Raw genomic sequence first — 27,481 nt, 5'->3', positions numbered from 1 at the left:
CGACGCTCGTTAACGCGAAGCTCTGGTAAACGTGATAAATCGCTGCTCTCCGTCCTATCGTGTAATTGTCGCGTGCCGACAAAACCACACTGCGACTGAACTGGAAATTAATATATTTAAATCCGACGAAAATGCTCGCGCGTTTCTCGCTCTGTCTCTGTCTCTCTCTCTCTCTCTCTCTCTCTCTTTCTTTCTCTTGTGCTCGCGCTTGAGCGAACGTGTACCATTTCCGGCTTTCCGCTCTTTCTTCTCTCTTTCTCTTTTCACTGCGCTTCGCTCCAACGTAATCTACGGTTTCGGAGTTTCCTCAATGGATTTTTGGATTACCGTGAGACAAATGACTACTGTTCCCCACGGGGAAAGTATAGAATACTGTAGAACCGCGATTATCCGGCCAATCCCGACAGAGAATTAGCTCGACGTCGGTGGGAATTTCTTCCCCATTACCAAGGTCCACCTTAGAAATTGATGAAAAGATATTACGAAGTAAAATAATCTTAAATATTTATAATACAAATATTCATCAAGGTAAATTGAAAAGACATTAAGTTAAGGTTTAAATTTTGAGGCTATCTCAAGTTCTTCAAATTTTCATTAATAATATCAACGCTAAATTTGAATTTTATATTTATATTAATAAAGAAAAGTTTTATAAATATAATAAACAGAATATATAAAGAAATTAAGATAAATATTTATATATACGATTTACAATACGGTAGATATTTTTTCTCTTAATGCAATATCATAATAAAGGATTCAATTTTCTGCTGCTTCAAATTTGATTTTCTTTCCTTTGCCAATTTTAAAATATTACTATGAGTTTTTAGCACAAATTGCTTATAAATACACGAAACCATCACGTAAAATTTCGTATTTGATGCGATTTAAATTCTGTCGTTATCGCCCATTCAATATTTATAGAGGTGATCGGAATAAACGCTTTATCTTCATATTCTTTATATTCCTATGGCAACCTTTACGAGTGCGGCCGGAAATGGTGATAAAAATAAAATACGCATTTTACCAGCGCCTATATTCTGCAAATTTTCTCATTTCCTTTACTGTATCTTAACGATAGACATTATATAATAAAACATAAATGAATAAAGATAAATTTATATGAATCAATTTTTATGATCTTTCCAAATAGATCATTCTAGATAAATATTATATATGAAAGACTTTATGTTTAAAAATTAGGGTCTAAATTTAAGATAGACATGTAGTCCAGTTTTCTGCGTATTTTGTTGGCCAAATGATATCCTTTATTTCAGCAAATATATATATGGATATATATACATATAGTATTATCTTGCTTTATAAGTAATTAAGCAAGTAAGCAATTAAAGTTATTAGAAGAATATGTTTCGATAAGAGGTAGCAAAAGTTGTAGTATGCCCCTTTGTTGAAACTCTCCTTATGACAATAGTCCGTGAGACAGTATACAATATGTGTAATTCTTTTGGCATCGTTTGTAGTTTTCAAAGGTCTCCGAGAAAAAACGAATATTTTCGCCTCGCACTTTACTTCTTTGCTAAATATATTCTCCGAATATATGTATATATACATATAACAAATACAATTTTTCTTGATTTTTTTTATAACAAATAGCAAAATATTTATCGATTGGTTTTGTACAAAATGTACGCTATTTATTACGAAAAGAGATTGATTTTTCGCAATTTTCGAAGAATCATAAAAATTATTAAAATAATATATATTATTATGTTGCTTTATAAATAATTAAGCAAGTAAGCAATTAAAAATATTAAAGTTATTAGAAGAATATGTTTTGATAAGAGGTAGCAAAATTTGTAATACGCTCCTTTGTTGAGACTCTTTTTATGACAATAGTTCGTGAGATAGTATACAATATGTGTAATTCTCTTGGCATCTTTTGTAGTTTTCAAGGGTCTCCGAAAACGAATATTTTAGCCTCGTGCTTTACTTCTTTACTAAATATATTCTCCGAATATATGTATATATACATACAATAAATACAATTTTTCTTGTTTTTTTTATAACAAATAGCAAAATATTCATCGATTAGTTTTGTACAAAGTGTACGCTATTTATTACGAAAAGTGATTGATCTTTCGCAATTTTCAAAAAATCATAAAAATTATTAAAATAATATATAGTATCATCTTGCTTTATAAATAATTAAGCAAGTAAGCAATTAAAAATATTAAAGTTATTAGAAGAATATGTTTTGATAATAGGTAGCAAAATTTGTAATACGCTCCTTTGTTGAGACTCTTTTTATGACAATAGTTTGTGAGATAGTATATAATATGTGTAATTCTCTTGGCATCTTTTGTAGTTTTCAAGGGTCTCCGAAATGGAATATTTCAGGCTCGCTTTACTTCTTTGCTAAAAGGATGTACGGTAATAACCACATCACTTCTCACGTGCAGGTAGAGCAGAAAAGTCTTTTCCTATTTTGCGATTTTCGCAATAATTATTGAGAAATTAATTTAAAAAGATTAGCCAATTCGCGTGAGTATAAGTGCGCAGTGAAAAGGGACATCCCATTGATATGCAGTTGCTATGACGCGAGATTCCAATATATCGTTCGTACGTAACCGTTATCATTTATAAAGCGTTTTTTCCAATGCTTCGTCACGCGCGTATCTTTGAGCGGAGTTTGTGCAAATCTATCTAATTGTTATATTTTTTTTATCTTTTCTACGTGATGTTCCAGATGAAATTCACGGTTCAATCGTTTCACCGGGTTCACTTTGAATGTTTCGTTCGAACGATCGCGTAAAAAAAAGACAAAGGAGATGATTTTACCTCTTTAGTTGCAACGCAAACAGTATAATCTTTTTATGGAAGCATTGTCAATACTTTTCTTTTTTTCATATGAGACGATTTAGACATGATAATCGTCAGAAACGATTCGCGCAAACACGTCTTAAACGGTACGATTCTCGTTCGGCGTCTACCGGCCGGATTACTTACCGCGTCCGCGTTTTACTTTACCGAGAATTAACGAGCCGAGGAGTAAATAAGCACTCCGCTTGCGATTCACGGGGCCAGTGTTATACGAGCCCTCGCCTCATAAAGTCCATAAAACACCAGCACCGAGCGCAAGAGAACGAGCATCCCCGTGAAAATTTCGCAGCCCGGTCTACTTTCCCAGACTATCTTGAGTTTGCGGGATTTTCATATGTGCACAAGAGAGTAGATATGTATACATACATACACACATATATATATATATATATATAAATTATCTTACTATTAACGAATGTATATTCTCTTAACTATAAATTATTTTTATATCAATCTGGAAATGACTTTTTTTAAATACACACGCATATAAATATAACACGATCCGATAAAAGTATTTATAATAAAATATTTATAATTAAATATTACAACGTGTTTCGAATATTTCAATAATCAAACTTCTCTCTCTAATTAAAGTTTGAATAAAAACTAAATTAAATATGAGATTAATTAAAGAACAAGATTCCGTAAGAACTGCTGACAAAAGATTGAAGACACTGCTTGTAAAATATGAAGATTAACAAATTTTCCGAAAATATTACTATGCAACTTTTTATGGCGCGAAATAATTGTGATTCTATTGAACAAGATTTGAGAAAATAAAATAAATAAACAATAAAAGAGCTGCCGATATTTCTATGAATATATTTCTCTGCGCTCATCAGTATTCGTGATGTGAAAAAAATATATTTATTACGGTACCCTAAGAGAGAGTCGGGAAAGTTTATCGGGCAAGTTATGGGATACCCTATGTAGAGACATATAAAGCGAGCTATATGGGGTATATGGAACCAGGGTAATCCCCGTGCCACATTCGCGAGGCTCTTGAAAAATGGATCGGTCCGCTGCTATACTACGCGTATAATATCGTTCTTGGCAGTAATGTCCGTAATGGCAGCTAAGATGATCATAAAACGGTCACTATTCTGATAACATAACAGTAAATCATGATCTCGTCGGCACGATTATGATTGCGACTACGTGGCAGTTTAAAAAATTGAAAAAATTTATTTATAAACGAATCTCAATCGGGCTGTTTGTTCCGCGAAAACAATTTCATTCAAATCTCTCCTATATAAGATTTCTTCTTGAACAAACAACACAAAGAAATGTTTATCGATATAAAAAAATTAAACGTTATTTATGAATTAGTTAAAAATATTGTCACAATATACATAATATATTATTATTATTATCGTTCCTGTATCTGTAATCATTAATAAAAAATTCAAACATTATACGGTTGCCTTATATGGATTGTCTTTAGTAAGTAATATGATAGTATATTATGACTGAAATATAAAATTTATTGCGATTGCTACCAAAGATATATAATCATAACAATTCGTATACAGTCATAACACTGACTGTAGTGAGTGTTTTTGATGTTCAAATGCAATTTACTTCAGAATCGTGCACGAGAATTTATCGCATAGTTAAATGTAAAATTTTATTATAGTGACACGACAAAGGGTAATAACCATGTTCATAATATCAAATCGCCAGCATTGAATTAATACATCAAGAGGTTTAAATGAGAGAAAAAGAGAGATTATATATCCGTTGTAAATTAAATTTATATGCAAAATATAAAATGTATTTATTTTTTTGATAATTTTACTGAGTTTTATAACAAGACGCGATTTGAGGGCTATTCATCATAACAATAAATCTGACAAATATTTCGTTCTATAATAAAAGTCGATATTTACTTACAATTAATTTTTGAACAAAACAGCTTATAAGAATATCAGCGAATATTTTATTTTAATATAATACATTGGGCTGTATATCTTTGCCATAATTAAAATACAAAATTGAGGAAAATATATTAGGAAATTAGATAAAAAATGTGAGTTGTATAAGCGCATATAACTTGGACCAACAGCAAAATTTAATTCGCTATTTTGATTATTTTATCAGGTAGAGTTTGTTTTCGTCATTAAAAATATCTTCGAGGCGGAACAGATTTCAGTAACTTGGCCGATAGACACTCAGGAAGAGGGCAATTAACCGATGGGTTAACTCTAAGAGCGTCCTGTAGAGAGCCAATACGATCTCTCGCGCTAATGCATTAAGCTAATCTTCGAAGTTTGTGCAAAAACTATACTGGACACGAAGATCTCGAAAGTTTAAACTCCGTCCAGAACTTTTTAACAGCGCGTTGGATAATTGGTTGTGATTACGATCAGTATCTATTTTTTATTATAATTTTTATTATATTTACTTAACATTTATTTTAATATATTTTTGTTTATTGTACAATTTGTATATACATATACAATGTGTAATTTAACTTTGTTCGTTAGCAAATTGCAAATAAGGATCATAAGTGTTACATCATAGCTCGATGATAATTAATACGGATAGATGTGTAATCGAACTTAAATCCTCATTTGCATCTTAAAACAATGCTTTTTTTTATCTATTTTGTAATATTTTAATAAAAACCGTGCCGAATGTGAGAAACCTCACATAAATCGAAAGAAGCGCGTTCTCGGTTTATATTCTCATCCCATTTATCGTTCTATATACAACCGACACGACAGGAGCAGTAACCTCGTTAATACATATATATAATACGCACCCGAGAAAAGTCCGAAGATATGATAGATATATATATGTATTTTCTAATAAATTCTTCAGTCCGATATGCGTCCAAGCGTCTATGTTTATATGCCTATATATATTTTTTTAAATAAAAATTTTCAAGATATATAAACATTTTAAAGATATGTCATGTTACAATATCAAAATTCAATAAGCAAAATTAATAAATATAGCAATAAATTATTAAACGAAAACTTTTCATCTATTAAACCCACATTTTTCAATATATTATATTATTTACTTTTAGAAAAGGAATATTCAAATTAAAATTGATTATTCAAAAAAGTATCGAAATTTATTGTTGCCTTTTTTCCCATTGATGTTATCCCAATGTGTTTCATGTTTAATATTGATATGAGTTATTTCGTATAAACAAAAATGGTGTCAATTGATTTGAATATTAAAGGAATCAATATAGTGTGTGAATAATTTTATTCATTTAATAAGATTTTAATACCATTGCTTAAAAAAAAAAAAGGAAAAAATTGTAATACCCTTTTCTGTCTATCGCGTGTAACAATGTATTGATCGTCGCAGAAATTGCGTTTTTTGACAGTTTTTTAAATCAAATTTGCGTTCAAGTTTGCTCGTAGTGTGTTGCTTTCGCTAATCAGCGCGACAATCGAATTTACACAAAAAATATTAATTATTATTAAACAGCGATTTGAAAAATTAAAATTTCATTTAAATAAAACCAAAAATTTGAATTATAATGAATAATCGAAAATAAAATTAATTCTATTAAAAACGTGGTTATGTAGACAAAAATTTGGTGGAGGTTTAAAAAGAGAAATGTTGCTAAGAAATTGATTTTAGAAGATTTTTATACATTTAAATAAATAAAAATTATTTAATGAAGAATTGTTACAAAATATCTTTAAACGTTTATATGTATATATATAACATATTATAAATAAAAATCAACTAAAACAATAAAACAGGAACACAAAAATAGTGCGCGCTACGAGCACTATATATTATATATATATTAGAGCTTAAGTTTAAAAGACTGAACTTCATACAGCGTTCATGTCAACAAAAGGGTTAAAATTACCATGGAGACGCCAAATGAGACAAAATGAAGAAGCAATTAAGAGCGAGCTGCTCAATATTGAGTTACTGAAAGTTGGCAAAATTGTCGAAGTCATCACAAAGAATTGCATGAACGACGACACCATGAAAATAACTCGAGCCTCTTTCATATTATAATAGCAAGATAAGAACGAACTTACTCGCGATAATAGAAGAAATCGTGAAAGAGTTAGACTTAATCATTAATAGATCACAATGATCAAGAAGTAAGAAATAAAGACTTAATGTATTATTATCTTTATCTTTATCTAATGATTCGCAGAGCTATGACATATTTAACAACTCTACATATCTTTAATTATATTTTAATTATTATTATAACGTGATTTTATCTCATCTACATAGTGTTCAACATTTTCTTAATGTAACTTAAAATCGAAATAGTGCAATACTACATGAGTTACTTATATTTTCCAACTCACATCTTTACTAAAATTTCTGATAAAAAGAAAGTATTCTAATCAAATAATTTTGAGTACTCTAATTAAATCTAAAAAAAATCAAATTTTTTATATTGTGTATTACTAAATTAACGATATATAGAAACTACTATCATTAAATTTGATTTAGTATTTAGCTAAAATATTAATATAATTACAACAAAGTATAATGATTATTTATTGGTGATTATAATATTTAAGTAAAAAAAAATTAGTGCAACTCTGTTTGGAGACTGAAATGGAATAATTACTGCCAGAAATGACGAAAGTGAAGTTAATTCGTATCGCGATAACTTAAACATCTCTCTCTCCCGTACATATAGAGGGATGTATGCATGCACACAGCTAAAGATCACCGATCTCGTAACGCAGGCATCTTCTATTCCCATTCTTTCTGCAGTCGATCGCTTTTATCTTCGTATCGGAATCGTGCCGCGACGGAACGTGATAAAGCGCGTTTCGCGTGAGGAAGGGTTCTTTGTTCGACGAGCAATGCATTATTTGTGCGCTTATCGATCTTCGGCCGTGACGAGATCCTTTGCGCGCTCGTTCGATGGATCGGTGATAAACATAAATCCCCCTTGCCAAAGTCACTCCAATGGTCGTGGAAGAATCGCGCGCGTTTGACTTTCGACTCCGACGATGATACCATAAATATTGGAATCTTAAATTAATGTGAAATTTTCAGTAAATAGAGGAAAATTATGATGTCGTTATGTCGAAACACCAATATTTAATTGAGAAAAACAAAATATGATTTAAAATAAAAACTGACTTGTTTATAGAAAAGAAGAACAGGCGGTTTAAAAATACAAATAAATAAATTTTTTTTAAACGAATTCTTTCCACTGATATAGTTTGATTAATAAAGACTTGAATAAGAGTTGACATACATATTTTTTAAATTAAATAGATTTTTTTTCCCGAATATTCGCCAGGGGTATACTGTATTCACATAAAGGAAAAAGTCTGTTCATACGTTTTTTGTATGTGTGTTTTTTGTGTTTTTTTGACAAGAACAAAATAATCTACTTACTGCAACAAAAAGCGAATCGGAGATTTTTCAGTTTTACGGTGAGCTGAAATCACATGATTGTACGCTTGACGGACGGGTTTCAGTTGGAAGAACGGACAGGATGTTGGATTTCTAGTAAGAAAACATTCGTTTCCAACCGGGGAATTTCTCTCGCCCTTGGGTGTAGCGCTTAGTTTCCCCAAGGACGCATTAGGAAGATTAAAGGACAATTCGGTCCTCATTGCGAAGGGATTAAAATCACTCTCCAAGCTCTGCAGGGTTTCCTTTCCCATGTCTCTACACGATGCTTCTTCTTCGTTGCATATCTTGCAGATATGGCGGATGTGCAGCATCTAACATGATATTCGCGATCGGTGACGAGCGAATTAACATAATCTTGCCGCTCTCACTCTCGTAAAATCGACGGGTACAAATCAGCACGCGCGTCGGATTTCAAGATGTGAGTAAAAAGACGATTAGTTTGCTCGTCCGCTTCGCTCGGTCTGGTTTAACGATCGTTTTGGGTTGATCACTCTTAAATGATCCGAGTTAAGGGACAGGGTAATCTAAAGCGGTCGATTAGGCTGTGAATTTCTCGCCGTTAAGAGGTACGATTCGATTCCACTCGATTCATTTGAACGACTTATTGTTAGATCGAGAAATCTCGTGTCAATTATGTTAAATGAATCGATTTGACTATAAAAATTATTCGAAAAATAAATATTGCGAATAACTGCAAGGAAATTCTTATAAGAACAATTCTCTCTTTTATTCTCTCCAATTAATTATATTAAATTATTAAATAGAGTACAAAATGATCATCAATCGTTATCTGAAAGCGATTAAAAGAGATAAAATACCATTTTCCTTTGACATTAAAGATTAAAACATGTTGGAAGACATTAGTCACCAGAATCGATGAGGATGAAAGTAGAGCACGAAAGAGAGTATATCCTCGATAATACCGATCTCTTATTTCAATACTGTCTCGAAGTGGGGCTGATCTCAATATCACGCACGTCTCATGGAAACATCGCGTGAGAGCTGAACTTTTCGTTCTCAACAAGTCCTCGACGAGAATTCAATAGAATAGTTCGATAGAATTTGATAGAAGCTATAAATGCTCCAGGTGCCAAGTCGTAAAACAGAATATCCTATTAACCGCGACGGTAAACGATATCCGTGCGTCGTGACTTCTCCCGTGGTCTTATCGGTGATCGGTAGTCGCGCGATAAGCAAGTTTACGAAGGGCGAGAGTGTGAACTCCTGAAATCTCCTTCCAGATATCGCTTACTACGCTAGAATCAGCGCGGATTGTTTCGTATTTTGCCGGCTCATCGGTGGACCGCAAAATCTTGAATCTCGCCGGCCAAGTCGCGCCGAAGCTAACTTTCAACTCGCAAATCTGTTATCCGTGAAATAAAAATTAAAGGTGGATATGTGTTCGCGACTCGGATTGAGAATATAAATCCGCGGATAAAAAGGAAGCAGGGGGAGAGCGTGCGTAATGCACTCTTGCGCTATCGAATGCCCTAATCTTGAATAAGGAACGAGCAAGAGAAAGAAAAAGAAACTCTCTTCTTTCGAAGAAGAAGGAAAGAGAACGGAATTACGGCTTGCGGCTACTAGACGTACTGAAATACTCGAGTGAAGCCGACGGGGAAAAGCCCCGAGAGGATAGAAACATATCACTTTCCTGAGGACAGGAAGTAAGAATTTCGACTGTGCAATGCCGAGGAAATGGCAAGAAAAATAAGAAAGAAAGAGAGAAAGATAGGTGCATTTATATAGGGTACTTTAAGAGAATTTTGCATTAATACTAGTCGAGGAAGTATTACATTTTAATTGCACAATTAATGTTAAAATGTTAAAAATAAATAAAAAAATAAAGTCTTTATTATTATTAATAAAAAATCTTTATACATATTTACATCTTTTATATTCTTTTATAAAAACTATCTTTCATACTGTGCGCATATGCGGCACACAAAAAGTATAATCCTTAAAAAATTGCGTATAATGTCTACGAACATTCTAACATTTTCTTTGGAATTTTAATGACATTTCCGTGTCAATTTTTATTTTTTAATATAATATGATATATACATTCTACATATTTGAAATTATACAATAATATATCAATAATAAATTATTACTTTATTTATATTTCACATGATCAAGAGGAACAACATACACATAAAGTATTTATTATTACTTATAATTAAGGAAAAAATATAATAATTTTAACAAAGAAAAAATTGGAACATTAAGATAATTTTTAATTATCATTTTTTAAATTAGAGCCGTACATAAGAATTACCAATTTTTATTCCTCTAATAGAAACGAAATCAACTTGGAGTAGTATTATTGTCGTGACACTCGTTAGTAATATTGGGATAAAGGATGAAATTACAGTCGGTGATGAGAGAACGGGCTCGATCAAGGTTCGCGTAGAAGGACCCTGGAAAGGAGGAAGAGAGGACCGCGGAATTAGATATTACTCGGTGCCGGGATCGCTCGCCAACTGGCTTTGATATATTACCAAGCGATAATCCTATCTGCGCCAGGACACTATGATATAACCAGAGCAACTGGATGTCATATCGACTCTGTTGCATCTCACAATGTACCTACATCCAGCTGCTTGTCTGCTACGAACTAGACTTGTGTATCTATAAGATGTCTATAACGCAGAGAAGAGAGTAAGCGCGGTTTATGGACACACTGGCATCTCTGGTAAGAGCCTGAATGATGCAGATTCATGTTGACGAAGGAAGGAAGGAAGGAAGGTCAAGCGATTATGTCAAGAATGATTGCAATACGATTCACTGACGTATAGCATTATATCTCAGAGCGAACGAGAATGATAAAATATCCCAGGTTACGTGAATTGCAAAATTCTTATATTTCCACTGTCGTGTTACATATCTCATACAGCACAGATCATTGCAATTATATTGCAGCAACATTGCAATGTTGCAAATTGCAATGCAACATTACAAAGACATTGCAGAAATATAGAGCCACAAAGTACCAGCACACTTGTAGCAACGTGACATTAATATCAGTGAATTTGCAAAGTTGCAATATTGCGGTGAAAGATTGCTACAATATGTATGCAATCTTTGTGTGCTGTATGGGATAATATAAAACAAAGAAAGCAATCACTACAACGCGAACGATTTCTCTTTTTCGTTCCATTTTGAAAGAATGGACAACAATTGCACACAGTAATACAATCGATAATGTGTAACATTTTGCATTCCTGTGAACAAAATGAAAAGCGAGCGAGATATACGTTACTATCTAACAAAATTAGAATATCACTATGAAAGAATATATCCCCATTTATTTCTAGATTTGATTGATTTTACTCCGATTTTTGATTAATCATATATTTTATTATTGTGAGAAAATAACATTAAAAATATATTGTTTTATAAAATTTTTTTAATATAATTTAGTATTTTATCTCAGTTTTTATATGATATAAATATTTTTAATAAAATTTCTTTCATGGGAATTTTTGAATAATATTTCAATCAAAAAATATTTAAAATTAATTATGAATTTTATAATATAAAAATATTCTAAATCATAAGTAAAATATTCCATTTATACATATATCATAATTTATATATATCTTATTTCCTCCTTATGTACTTGATATATTATTTATTACACTACTCTATTTAAATTAAAAAGTTATGCGAGTTTTGGGTATATAAATTTGCTTTTTATTTCTTGTTCGCGAGAGTGCACATATCGTGATAGCATTCCCTTAATACAGCGCATACAAATTTTTAATTAAAAGCATGACATGACTTGGCTTATACTCGAGCAATTGCTGTAATGTTCAAATATTTGTTAAAATTATTGTATTTTAATTCTATTCTGTTATAAACATGAACTTAAATCTGTCATTTTCAAATCATATTATAATCATTAAATAGAGCTGATAAAAATATTTTATCGAGTGTATAAAAATATTATAATAATTCTACATCCCCCAAAGTAAATTAAAATAATAGAATTAAACTGTTTTCACATGGAGTTTTATTTTTAAGAAAAATAATTTTGAAAATCAATCAAACATATCGTATAATTGGAGTGAAATTCGGTCTAACGGATTTAACTATACGTACCATTGTGTTATGCTATGCATAAAATATCGGCCTACATAGAGACACATATGCGATTCACTGATCCCTCAATCCTTGATGTTTGCATTATCTCCGTCAAATTGATAGCACCATCGACGATATATAAAGAGTTTTCCCGTACATATACTCCACTCTTAAATGCGTCTCGAAACCAGCGGAACACGGGCGCGCGTATCGCTCCTGGGCCACAATGCAGCTCGAATTGATTTCCGGGCCCACCTCGGAAGGGAGACGCTCGAGACCTTCCCAGCGCGCTACGATCAACTGAGGAAAAAAGAGGAGAAAAAAAGGAAAAAAATCAGAGTTCTCGATACATACCGATATGAATGGCCGTTCGCAGATCACCCCGGGGCCAGTCCGACAAAATTGCATCCGGAATTTCAATATAGCCCATATCATATTTCAACCTTAAAACGCCGCCAGCGCTGTCCGGGTATTACTTTGAGGCTTCTGTGCCCGTGCAAGCCGACTTTGCCCACCGATTATAGAGATTCTGACTGTGGTAAGTTACATGCAGATGAAGTGCGGGGAAACGGAGGATACGCGTATATACACATTCGCACGCATACGCAATCACTCTCTTCTCAATCCTTTTACCAGGGTGGAGCAGCTTATGTGCATGTGTATGTGTGTGTACATGTTGCAGGAGACATTAGATGGTTTTCGCTCGGAATAAATGATCAAAAGGTAACTCCGGATTAAAGCTGTCGCTCTCGCCTGGTGATAACTTGCTTTTATACACTTTGCTTATGCGACCTGATGCTTTTGTACAGTGGCTTAATTACATTTTCGGAAAACACGACGATGCCATTAATATATATTCGTCGCCTGTGCTGATGGAAATGAATTCACGCGTGTTTTCAATTCTGAATTCTCTGTCAGATTTAGGGTTAATTTTGGCTTACAATTAGTGAAGGGAGACCGAAATATCTACGCCATTAAAGTTTGATTGTGAGTGGGAAACGGAGAGAAAAATTTATTATCGTATTATAATCTTTTTCAAATGTAGACTTTACTGTAATATTTATTTCACGAATTTGTTATTGAATCCTATTTTTTATCTGTAATTCTAAGTTTTATTTTTATTTTTAAAATCGATATTTTGCTACATGTGATCTCACACTATCATTAAAATATCACAGTAGGAAAGTATTTTGTTAAAAATAAAAAAAAGATTAATAATATGCTAATAAGCTTGATAACAACGTTGTAAGCTTTCGTTTGAAGTCGAATCTTAATTTTATCAAATAACACAACGTGTTTTTATATATATATATATACTATCTATTACTTTTTTATTGTTTTACGAATATAACCAGCATTAATACGACCCTTCTTCTTTATAAATATAAATATAAGTAATAAATATAAATATAAGTAATAAATATAAGTTATAAATATAAGTAATAAAATTGCACAAAACTTAATGAAGAAAGAGAATAGTACAGCTTTAGAAATAGTTGATATAATTATTGCATAATTAATAGAATATATATATAAAAAATGTATAAAAAAGATTATTAATAGCGATGTATCATAATGGAGATTATGAGTCGATTATACTTTTAAAATCTGTTCTTCTCTCGTCATATATGCCGGAAAAGGGGAAAATCATCGCGGTTTATATACATACATGCATAAATCTGAAACGAGAAAGACGAGAGAAATTAATGCCAGTTCGTTAGGATGGCTTGTGTCCATGTCGCAGGATTTAATTACTGATGTGAGTAAAAATAAATGGCAGCAGCGACGCAAAATACTGATTTAACGAGAAGGAACAAGCATATCGCTATCGGAACACTCGCGATATTCGCCATTAGGTGGAACGATTTTTCTCGGATAATTTCCACTGTATCCAAGCGATCTCCAAGAACGACGCGACGAAGAACGAAACATTTTTTTTTTTATTAATGAAAGATATCATAAACGAGTTTCAAAGTAATCTTCCGCCAAGTGCTCGACGATGCGCGCTGAGACAATTTTCTTCCGAAGTTTACCCGAAGTTCGCGATTATCGAGAGGGGATCCTACTCCCGCGAGCAAAAAATTCTCATTATGACTTATCCGCGATCGACTCTACGGGAATATACTTCGGGAATCGCATCGCAAAGATGACGAGCCTGAATGATCGTCAAGACAATCGGGCGGTGAAAGCGTAATTGAAAAGGATGAAACAAAGATCCGCAGAAACCAGTAACATTGTTTTCTCGCTACACGAATGAGAGGAAACGAATCGGAAACGGTGCGAAGGCGAGAAAGACGAAGGGTTGACATTCGTCGAGTGAATGCTCCGCTCGACACGTGATTTATTGTTACGGAAAGAAAGAGTTAGGGGTTGTGAAGGGATACGCGATGTAACGTGAACGAAACCGGTCGCGCAAAAACGCGGTAACGAAAACATTTATTCGCCAAATTAAATTGAGAGTGAATGGGAGAGATTGATCGGGAGTTATGCATCGCGTCGGTGAAAGATTCTCGTGGACAACAAGATCGTGGCAAATGTTCCGGTAATACCTGGTCATTTATCACGGTAGCGAATGGAGAGAGCTCGTGAGGTCCCGAAGATGATCTGACAAGCTGCACACGCGGTGTTACAGCGCGACTAAGTTCGCGTATGAGTTGCGATGATTAATCGATAACAGGTTCCATATGATACGGACGGTATGCTGTCGATGTGATGAAACGACCCTAATCATATTAGTTAACGGTGGTATGATCAATATGTTATGACGGGACAGGTCATCCCGTTTCGTTCAGCTTAACATCAGAGTACGCTACCGCCGTCGTTCGCGTCATGCTTATCTTGCTCGCGTATCAGCATGTTACGCTCACATCTACATATATCTACATATACATTATGATAATAGAAACGGGCTGGCTAATTAATCGATCCACATAACGATGCTACCTATTACCTATCTCCCAATTTCAGTTTGCATAATATTCTATATTTATCAAACCTATATATATACCACGAAGACAATTATTCTGTTATAGAGAAGAGAAAGTCACAATATATTCTTATAATTATATTTCACGAATAAAATAATAAATCGTTTTTCTGCTTTACGCGATGAACTCAATAACACGGTAAAAAATAGAACGTATTATTTATAAAAATAAACGAGCATTGTTTCCATACATTTTGTGTAAGTAATAAATCAGAAAATAAAAAAAACAACTTCTGTGTAAAGAGAGAAAATAATATAATTTTTTATCGAAGAATATATGTATAAATATTTGATTAATAACACTCATAGCTTGTTTTACCGATATTTTTAATTAAAAGAATTATTGCTAATAACAAAGTTAATTTGCGAAGTAATTTTTAGATGAACGGAGATGAAATGGGTAGAAATCTCTTGATATGGGAGAAAAAGAAATCTCACGTATTTGTCGCACAACGATTCTTAGTGACCACGTTCTCTCGTGTGTTAAAGTGTGCCATTTGCTGCGAGGCGGTGTGGCGGCGATTTTTGGACCGCAGAGCGCGCACACGGCATCTCACGTGCAAAGCATTTGCGACACCATGGAAATTCCGCACTTGGAGACACGCTGGGACTACCGGCTTAGACGACAGAGCTGCCTCGTCAACCTCTATCCTCATCCCACCACTTTGTCCAAGGTACGTATACAAACTTGAGGAATAATAGCCTCATTAAAGCGACAACCGCCGCAGAAAATGTGCCTCCGTGATCTTCCTTTCTCTCTCTCTCTCTCTTCGGTTTCATGAATTTCTTTAGACCCTCGTAACTATTTTGTACCTCACCTTCATCGACGAATAAATATCGCTTTTTTATGCCGTAGGATTAATTTAACGGTCGTCACTCTAAATTAGGGTAGCTTAAACATTCCATGCTTTACTTAGCATTTTGTATTTGATTAATTGTGATTACAGTTGGAATGAAAAGAAAAAACAGTGAGTAGAGAAAGTAATCAAACTTTCAATAGAGACAAAAAATATATTATCTTTCAAAATCAAATTCAAATTTCAAGATTAATACATGATTTGTACATGATGCGTAACTTATCTAATTCAATATAGAAATCCTAAATAGTTTTATAAGAATATAGTATGATTAATGTAAAAAGAAACTATATTTTTTATATATAATATTTTATTAGTATAAATATTCGTTTTTAATTTTCGTGTGTGCTTTTTTTCATTAGTTAACCAAAAACGTAGTTATTGATAAAATGGATTAAAAATTTTTAATAACGTTGAGACAAAAGAATATTTCAGTTTCCGTTTTGATCGTGTGTTTTCATTAAGCCATAGCGCAGCAGGATTGCTTTTGCAACCATCGCGTATTCGCAGCTATATCCGGTTGCATCGGACGCTGCATCCACAATGCGGCAGTTTTAAACTTAACGTAAAAAAGAACTGAAACTTTCTAAATTTTTCTTAATAAGCGCAAAGTTCCTCGATGAAGAGTGCGGCTGGAAGCCTCAGTCACGGGGTTTGTGTTTGAATGCTCTCGAGCATTCGGGTTAACGAGAGTTCTCTCTCTCCCTCTCTCTCTCTCTCTTTCTCTTTGCTCTCTCTCTCTGTTTGTTGTTTTATGAGTCCTCGCAGCTCTTTTCCTTTTCCCAATATTTGCGACTCGCGAACACTCGCATTTTGCGACACTGTGCTCTGTCTTTCTCGCTCGCTCGCGCGTCCTCTCTCAATATTTGCCACTAGATTTGTGCTCCCGAAAAGCGTTTCATTTATTCTCTATATAGAATGTAATGGGAATCCTGCTCATCGTCCACCATTAAGTTTCCTCTTTATTTTCGAGGGAATTCACGAAGAACGCTAAGAACCGAAAATAAATATCCGAGATACTTTATGTTTCCAACAAGAGAACATTGAGAAAGACAATAAATCTATTGGGCGAACGAAACAGGCAAAAATTCGCCAAAGAAAAGGCAACAAAAATGAAATTTTCTTCTAAGACTAGTATGCATTCAAAGATTATTTATTTGTACCATACGCATACGCATGTATCTAATAATAATAATGGAAGTGCAAGAAGCCTTACATTTTTATATTATTATTATATACATGAGTTTTATATTTATAACAGACTGGAAATGAAATATCTATTATTTACTTGCAATTCTGAAATTCATGGGAAATAGAACAAGATTGGCAATCAGTATTTATTTCTACATGACAGATATCGTGAAAATCTTTATGGATTTTTCGCATGAAATATTGATAGATAGATAATAATTTACGGTCGCGTACATCGGCTTTGACATTGCCGATCAAAAGGCTTTCAGTGGACACACAGAAAGCACAATTTAAAAGCCATCGCATACCTCAAGTTATCCGCTCTTTCCTCTGACTTTCTCTCTATCCTGTCAGAGTAAGAATTTCAATTAGAATTCGCTCATGTGTTGCATCGCTGAACTATGAGTATTCGTTAAAAATCATGAATTTTGATTGATATTCCAGTGTTGTCGATAAACTCGCGATCGTTCGACGCAACTCTATAATTACCCTGCACATATATTTATGCAAACGTATATGATATTATCTATTGTAATAAATTCCATAAAAAATTTATTTATAAAATGTTTGAATATACAAATATTGCTACAAAGACATACAAAAGTAGATACAAACGTTACATAAAGTAATAAATCAGTATTTATATATATCTCTAATACATTTATCTCTCTTTTTACTTTTTCGTAATTATCTATATCTGTTGAAAAACATAGAAATTATGTTTAGAAAATTTATTTCTTCTAAGAATTCAATTTATAACAATTTATATCTGTACATGCATAAATCGAATAAAGAATAAATTCAGTAGAAGTTAAATGTATATATATATTTAAAAAGACATTTACAAAAAAAGATTACCGTTACCTAGATTTTGTTAAAGGTTGCATCTACGCAAACGCGATTTCTGCAAAAGATTCACAGTAAAGTTGTTTTTTTTTTTTTTTTGTAGAATCCAATGTTCGCTCAATGCAATGCGAGTGCATGGAAAATTGAAAAACACAAAGAAACTAGAGGACATTTAATAAACCTTCGTGTTCAGAAGGTGATAAACATCAGGTTTCCTCAGTCTCACGTTTCCATTGTGAATCTAGTAAACCGAAGAGAAATAGCTTACCCGTCGTCAGTTATTTCACGATGTCGGAACGGGGTTGGTTTTCCCTTGCCTTGGAGTTCTTTTCCTCTCGGCAAAGTCCTGCCTGCCATTTCCAACGGCAAAAATGCAAAATTCGCTAGGAGAGCAACGACGTTCTGATTAGAGTACGCGACAGAGGAAAAGGAAAATCGAAAAAGGACAGCGAAGGTGTGGGAAACGTTGGCGTCGATTCCGTCAAACGAGCGACAGCCTCATTCAGTCAACCCGACGACGGAAATATTTTACTTTCCGGTACCATCTTATGCGCGGTTCAAAGGAACCGAAGGCGATTGCAGGGAACTGATGGCAAAAATAGGGCAAAAAAAAAATACAGTCGCGTTGCAGTGAGTCTCTTTGATTCGCATCGAGCGCGCGAGTTGTGGGGATAATTTTTATACCCTTCGCACGGTGGTTCTACGCGGAATGATAACAAATTACTATGGCAAATGGCATATTATTCCAGATAATGGCAAAGTGAAAAGAATAACTGTGTAATCTGCGAAAAATATTAACTGAAATGAAATGTTGAATGCATCAAAGTATTTTTAAACGTTTGCAAACCATAATTTATCTGTTATTTAACTGAAATTTTAAAAAATAATTTAAATATGACAACTATTAGCGAACATTTATTTTAACTAAACAAAAGTAAAAATATTATTTTATATTTTTTTATTAACGTTGTATGAATTATTTTGGTTTGGAAATCCAGAAAAAGAGGTATCAATTATTATTTTATTTGAAATATTACTTCTCTTTCCTCTTTCTTTCTCTCTTATTTCATATTTTAAATACGAACGTTGTGATCTGTAAAAATTAATATTGATAGAAGAACAATGCTTCAATAAACAAATAAAAAACAAAGCTTCCTTTATGAGAAAGCAAAAACGATATACTCGTGACTGCTCTATCACGTTTGAAATGTTTCTAATCGTGACGCTTTAATTAACGTATTCAAACGCGAAGACGAATCTATCCAATCTCGCTTTGAACTTTAGAACAGCTTGTATTGTCCGTGTTGAAATCGAATTGTCAGGTATTTCGATTCACATTCCTGCACGGACGTGAACTGCTTCTTCTGTTCTGTGTTCTGTGAATCTCGCAAAATAAAATAACTTTTTGTAAGCCATCAAAGAAATGCCCTACGAACTTGTCAAATTCTCGTTCTCTCTCTTAATATCTTTTTTAATAATAAAACTTTGAAGACAGAAAGAAAGAGAGATAAATATTTTTTTTATATAATCTTTACAAATAAATAAAATTATATAAATTATATATATATATGTATCAGTACTTTTGATTTGAATCATTAATGTCTTATTCTTATATGAATATAGATATATGCATTGTATATCATATAAAATGTATGTTATAATATCATATACATATATGTAAAGCATTATTGCCTTTAGCCTGAATGCTTCAATTGTTGAAATGTCACTAATGATGATATATGTATATGTCTGTAATGATTACAAAGCCATTCCCTATATAATTATGCATACTAAGCGTATATTTTAATCAGAGAGAATTTTCTACAATTAAAATTATTCTTTATGCACATTAAAAACGAATCAAACATTTCTCGCTTTCAAACTTTCAATTATAAAATGATATTGACTATTTCGGTCATAAGATAATCGACATTATGATGATGTAGCAGACGATATGTTGGTGTTAATGAACCACGAGGAGCGCAATTGCCGTTACCGCGGCAATGATTTAACGATCTTGCTCGTAGCTGATAATGGACTGACTTCTATGCTCCGATGGTCGTCAGACCAACAGTCGCAATATACCTGTATGAATCGCGGTTGAATCAACCGCTATGTTGGAATTTAATTTGTACCATTTCCTAATCGAACCTTTGCTCATTACATTTTATCGTGTCATTTTATTCAATTTACAATGCTGACATGCTGACAAACTTTGAGGCCCAATTTTGAACGTTGAAGAGTATTAAGAAAATATTTAATATTCTCATATTTTCACATAACGGCATTTCTCTTCACTTATTATACTATGTGTCTAAAAAAATTTTACAATTTAATAATAGAAATTTTTAGAATATATATGTATATCTTAAATGATAAATAAACTTCTAAATTTTACGTTATTCTTAATGAGAAAAATTGTCTAACGGAAATGGAATTTAATATTATTTTTTTTTAATAAGAAAATTTCAAGATTATTATTATTATTACAAATTTTTAATATTTAACTTAAATATATAAATTTCTCGAAACAATTAATTTTTTTTTTTTTTCAAAAATCAAATTTATTTTGTATAATTCGTAATAAATTGAAACGCAACAAAATTAAAAATTAGATTATTCTTTGGATCAGATTCTTTTATATATTCATACTTTTTTACAACATAAATAATTTAGACAAAATATGCGACAATATCATACTTTATTACATTCAGAAACGGCTGCAATTTCATTCGCTTCAAGTCGTACTTGATCGCCACCGCCTAAACAGATCATTGACGATAAGTACCTACTTGATTCTGCTGCGGCATTCACGACTGATTGTACGAGTACTCTTCTCTCTCAACAACATATGTTGCTATTGCTTTCTTCTCGCTTTCTCGTTGGCTTTTAGGCACTATATAGGAGCAAAGAATTCACACAACTATATCGGGTTTATTTTTCCGGAAATGGTTAGTAATCAACGCCATTCAGCAAAACCACGCACTCCGAAAGCACGTACAGCCAGCGCGATTGAAAGCCGATTGCATCCTTCTCCCCTCCTTCAGCATCTCACCGATTAGCTATTTACGTCCGTTTCCTCTTTCGCAAGATTTCTTCGCGCTCGTTTGGCCGACCGCATCTTCTGCTTCCGCCGTCTTTTCTCTTCCATTACGGTAGAGATCGTGTCAGAAGTAAATGGATTACATTCCCGCGTATTCGTTTCTGACGTTGATGAGCGTTTCGTTCGTTGGGGTTGATCGGGATAACGATCAAATTTGCGAGTTCCGACTAATCAGTTCAATCGGGTAGACGAGTTGCTCTTAACTTTTCTCAAATCTCGAATTCTCTGTCTTCGTTCATCCTTCGATTCGTGATACCGTAAAGAGTAAATTACTTTTTAGAAAGATTATCTTTTCTAAATATATACACATTGTTTCCCGATAATCTTTTTAAGCTATTAACAGAGCGTATAATATTTTTGCGCTATTTTACTAAATTTGATTTATTCTATTATTAGCATTTTTTTATCTATTTGCAGTCGAATATTATATTCTAATTAAATCCGAAATATTTTCTCCAAAATTAGAATTAAGAAACCTTAACGTATGAAAAAATGATCCATGTTACTTACGCAGATTGTCTACATAGTAATGAGATGGCAAGTACGAAGATGATAAGATCAATCTTCGGCGAAACTCATTCGCTGTATATTGCGGACATTATTTCTAGAGAGAAAGAGAGAGCTCGCGCGGAACGATGCCCTTTATTGAAGGGGCGACCAAAAAGGACGATCGTTAAGAAATGTAGACGCAATATCGTACAAGCGAAGCATGGACGTAGAATATGGTACCGTCGAATAAAGCGGTCGTATTATGTCGAAAGTGAATAATTCCGTAGTGTCAGACAGACAGTCAGACATAATCTCGTTTCGCGTTCGAAAAGAGAGCGAACATAATCGAGAAAGAGTGATAGAGAGAGAGAGAGAGAAAGAAAGGAGAATACAACAGCGAAAGCGCGTTGGGGTATTATTCGTGTTCACAGCAGCCTAAGCCGCTTGTTGCTGCGAGTTTCTTCGCTTGTAATCGACGTCTCACCTTCTCGCGGTTCTCAGCTATTTTAACGTGTCGACAATGACAGTGTCGGAGAATACGCCGACGAATTCAACCTGAGACGGTGCATTCGAAGGCTCTGCGGATCTAAGAATGCATTATTTACGAATGCATTAAGCGAAATTCTATTAGAAGCGAAATTAAAAGCGTCGCTTTTCCTTCGATTTTCGTTCACATTTCTCTCTCTTTCTCTCTTCCTCTCTCTCTCTCTCTCTCTCTTTCTCTATCACTCTCTTTCTTCGAATGCATTTCGAAAACTTCACTGTCGAGTCGAGACGCCGCCTGGAGAAATGAATCGCCGCGGAGAATGCAAAGTGCATTCATCGCGAATGACATTCGAGAGAATGGAATGAAAGGACACTTTTCGAATAGCACTGTCTTGAATCAGAAGGAATTTGTACTATGCACGTAACAACTTTATACGATTTTTCCATCTCAATTATTTATTTGATTTTTTATATGATTATAAAATATAATTAGTATAATTAGTATTTTGATTTTATCAACAATCTTTTCGTTATATATTGAATTTACACAAACAATCAAAAATTTATTTTGCTCGGAACTTTGTAATTTTCTATATACATGAAAATATATCGTTAGAAATTATACAAAACATTATTAATTAATTTACTGATAGTATACTGTTGATAGAAACTGCTGTCATAAGCGTTCTCTCTATATTAATGCAACGAAAATGATTACAGCAGAAGTAGTTTTATGTGTTGTTACTAAGCTGTACGCACTATGAAATTCGAACCAATGTAATTTCAATCGAGCAAAAAGGTCAATATAGCGATTGCGTTACATTTTGTGTGCGTACATTGTAAGCGAAATTTAATAGAAATTCGTTTGAAGCATTATCGAATGTAATTAACTAATACCGGCAACGCAAATTCGTGTTCTTATCAAGACAATTTTACTTCTATTACGCGTGCTCTCTCTCTCTTTCTCTTTTTTTTTCTGTCTCTTCACCGTTACATTATGAACGATACATCAGCTTGCAATTTCCCAACATAATGTAATGCATTCAAATTAGCATCGGCATCGACTGCAATTTGGTTTTACATACAAATCCAATGTAATGGTATGGTAATAATACGCTACATGATTTCACAAATTGCATCAAAGTCACGAACGCCTGTGTCAACTACGATGCGACTTTAACATATTTAATATCATACAGATTTTTTATTTAAAAACCGGGTTATAGATAAGCAGCTAATATTATGATAAATATATTCGTTATCTTATTTTATTTAATTTCTATTGGCGGTTTCCATATACTTATATAACATTATATAAAGGTGAAAAAATACTATCGAAAGGTATATATAGCTAAGTAAAAAGTTTTGCTTAAATTTCAGTCTTTTGAGGCGATTGCTACGAATTCAAATGTAATTACAATATGATAATCGACAACCACTCTAATCTTACTAATTTATTACTTTCAGAAAAGTCGATAAAACTCGGACTTTCGGTACGATAAGGTTAGAGATATATGCAATAGATGTAATACTAAGCAAAACTTCGCTTTCCCCTAGAACTTGGATTTAATCACGTTGACTGCTCTTCTCAACTTATTCATGACAATTATTTTTTTCCATTCTATTTAATACTTAAAGCATGATAAATTGATATATCACTCCAAAACGGTATATTAAAATAACAATATTTTATAAATGGAATGTTAAATTACGTATTAATTATATGCAAAAAATCCATTTTTGTTATGTTTATATAATGGAAAATTTAATATTATTTTATGGTTATATGCGAAATTTAATTAATGCCATTTATAGAAAATACATATGATACACAGTCTTTTATTGTTCAGTAGCTTTAATTTAATTTAAAACGGGAAATGATATTCTATATAATTAGTACTGTAATAATGGCGTTTAATAAAAATATTATGAAGCAATTAGGATGAACTGAACAATATTATAATTATTATTTAATTATAATTATATATTAGTGAGATAAATATTAATATAAAACGACACTAATAAAAAATAAAAGACGCTATGTTATTCTGGAAGATAGAAACATTCTGAACGTGAAGAATTAAAGTTTGATCGTCATAATACAGAGGAAATGACGATTTATCATCAATTATTAATTGTACGATTCATCACCGCAATATATATTCAGGAGAAACAACGATTTCAAAATTTTCCTTTCCAGTACTCATCGTTGGCAGATTGGAAATATGAATATTTTGCACAACAGCATGATATAATTTGAGAGGCGAAAATTGATCACGCATTTATCGTCTAAAGCATTCAAAAGTCATCGATGAGCGGTTTAGAGCGTAATAACGCAAAACCGAAATTGAAAGCAGTTTCTCACGCTCGGGATTAATGCCAATTATTATAATATATTCTATATGTAAATTTCGCAATCAACAGACATTTATAATATATTATGATAACCGATTGTATCGAAATTTGATTGATGGTCATAACAGCATGATTTAATACATAAACTATTCGTTCATTGTTCACAAATTCGATTAAATATCATGACATCACAATGCAATATGCAGAATATATTCCAGCTTTTACACCTTTCTGGATCTTTAGATTCTATGTCAATTTCACTCATTGATTTTAAAAAATATATTGAATGTTACAATATCTTTCTCCACAATTTGGATGTAAATATCTTTTTCTAAGTTTAAACATTTAATTAAAATTTTGTTAGCTCACTTAATTTTAATAATAAAATTATATATTATTTATGCGTAGCTTGGAAACTTTATTTGTGAAAATATCTAAATTTTTAGTCGCTTATTATTCAACGGTTATAAGTATCTCGAAATTTTTGTCAAAGAAAAATCAAATGCGGTTTTGCCAATTCGTAGAAAAACAAAAAGCAAAAGAATTTTATGAAATCTGAGATTTTTTCTCTATGAAAAAATAACAATTTATTCACGTAGTGAAAAGTCACTCTTTTGCAAAATCATATGACATATTTTAGTTCATTTATTTGTTCCTGCAATTTAAGATACGATATTCTTGCGGATGCGTTAAGCGTTTTACAATGCCTGAACATAATTTGGCATAGAAACGAATTTCTTGGGATTTATTCTGAAATGAGAGCGAGCGGAACTCTCGTGAGGAAAGCATCTTGAGAAGAGAGCACGAAGCAAAAGGGAGACACTCGCCGCTCTGTCTAGCCGGTTAGAAAAATCATACGAGCTCAGAGACGTACATTCCTCTTTTTGGGATCTTGTTACAAGGAGTACTCGTTATCTTATTTTATTTAATTTCTATTGGCGGTTTCCATATACTTATATAACATTATATAAAGGTGAAAAAATACTATCGAAAGGTATATATAGCCAAGTAAAAAGTTTTGCTTAAATTTCAGTCTTTTGAGGCGATTGCTACGAATTCAAATGTAATTACAATATGATAATCGACAACCACTCTAATCTTACTAATTTATTACTTTCAGAAAAGTCGATAAAACTCGGACTTTCGGTACGATAAGGTTAGAGATATATGCAATAGATGTAATACTAAGCAAAACTTCGCTTTCCCCTAGAACTTGGATTTAATCACGTTGACTGCTCTTCTCAACTTATTCATGACAATTATTTTTTTCCATTCTATTTAATACTTAAAGCATGATAAATTGATATATCACTCCAAAACGGTATATTAAAATAACAATATTTTATAAATGGAATGTTAAATTACGTATTAATTATATGCAAAAAATCCATTTTTGTTATGTTTATATAATGGAAAATTTAATATTATTTTATGGTTATATGCGAAATTTAATTAATGCCATTTATAGAAAATACATATGATACACAGTCTTTTATTGTTCAGTAGCTTTAATTTAATTTAAAACGGGAAATGATATTCTATATAATTAGTACTGTAATAATGGCGTTTAATAAAAATATTATGAAGCAATTAGGATGAACTGAACAATATTATAATTATTATTTAATTATAATTATATATTAGTGAGATAAATATTAATATAAAACGACACTAATAAAAAATAAAAGACGCTATGTTATTCTGGAAGATAGAAACATTCTGAACGTGAAGAATTAAAGTTTGATCGTCATAATACAGAGGAAATGACGATTTATCATCAATTATTAATTGTACGATTCATCACCGCAATATATATTCAGGAGAAACAACGATTTCAAAATTTTCCTTTCCAGTACTCATCGTTGGCAGATTGGAAATATGAATATTTTGCACAACAGCATGATATAATTTGAGAGGCGAAAATTGATCACGCATTTATCGTCTAAAGCATTCAAAAGTCATCGATGAGCGGTTTAGAGCGTAATAACGCAAAACCGAAATTGAAAGCAGTTTCTCACGCTCGGGATTAATGCCAATTATTATAATATATTCTATATGTAAATTTCGCAATCAACAGACATTTATAATATATTATGATAACCGATTGTATCGAAATTTGATTGATGGTCATAACAGCATGATTTAATACATAAACTATTCGTTCATTGTTCACAAATTCGATTAAATATCATGACATCACAATGCAATATGCAGAATATATTCCAGCTTTTACACCTTTCTGGATCTTTAGATTCTATGTCAATTTCACTCATTGATTTTAAAAAATATATTGAATGTTACAATATCTTTCTCCACAATTTGGATGTAAATATCTTTTTCTAAGTTTAAACATTTAATTAAAATTTTGTTAGCTCACTTAATTTTAATAATAAAATTATATATTATTTATGCGTAGCTTGGAAACTTTATTTGTGAAAATATCTAAATTTTTAGTCGCTTATTATTCAACGGTTATAAGTATCTCGAAATTTTTGTCAAAGAAAAATCAAATGCGGTTTTGCCAATTCGTAGAAAAACAAAAAGCAAAAGAATTTTGTGAAATCTGAGATTTTTTCTCTATGAAAAAATAACAATTTATTCACGTAGTGAAAAGTCACTCTTTTGCAAAATCATATGACATATTTTAGTTCATTTATTTGTTCCTGCAATTTAAGATACGATATTCTTGCGGATGCGTTAAGCGTTTTACAATGCCTGAACATAATTTGGCATAGAAACGAATTTCTTGGGATTTATTCTGAAATGAGAGCGAGCGGAACTCTCGTGAGGAAAGCATCTTGAGAAGAGAGCACGAAGCAAAAGGGAGACACTCGCCGCTCTGTCTAGCCGGTTAGAAAAATCATA

At 32.5% G+C, this 27,481-nt stretch overlaps 1 protein-coding gene across 3 annotated transcripts in view; it reads left to right on the top strand.

Moving 5' to 3' along the window:
- The window catches only part of LOC115245227 (glutamate receptor ionotropic, kainate 2), a 160,312-nt gene that overhangs the window by 36,845 nt on the left and 95,986 nt on the right, over positions 1-27,481 (top strand). For all 3 annotated transcript variants that reach the window (XM_029823445.1, XM_029823447.1, XM_029823448.1), the window contains exon 3: positions 15,779-15,963. In XM_029823445.1, the coding sequence (XP_029679305.1) occupies positions 15,779-15,963 (185 nt within the window). The remainder of the gene's footprint in view (positions 1-15,778; positions 15,964-27,481) is intronic.

Source organism: Formica exsecta, unplaced genomic scaffold (genome assembly GCF_003651465.1).
Source record: "Formica exsecta isolate Colony F162 unplaced genomic scaffold, ASM365146v1 scaffold93, whole genome shotgun sequence".
NCBI classification, from domain to species: Eukaryota; Metazoa; Arthropoda; class Insecta; order Hymenoptera; family Formicidae; genus Formica; species Formica exsecta.
Note: the sequence above shows the minus strand (reverse complement) of the source record. Positions and strands in the feature narration are given on the sequence as shown.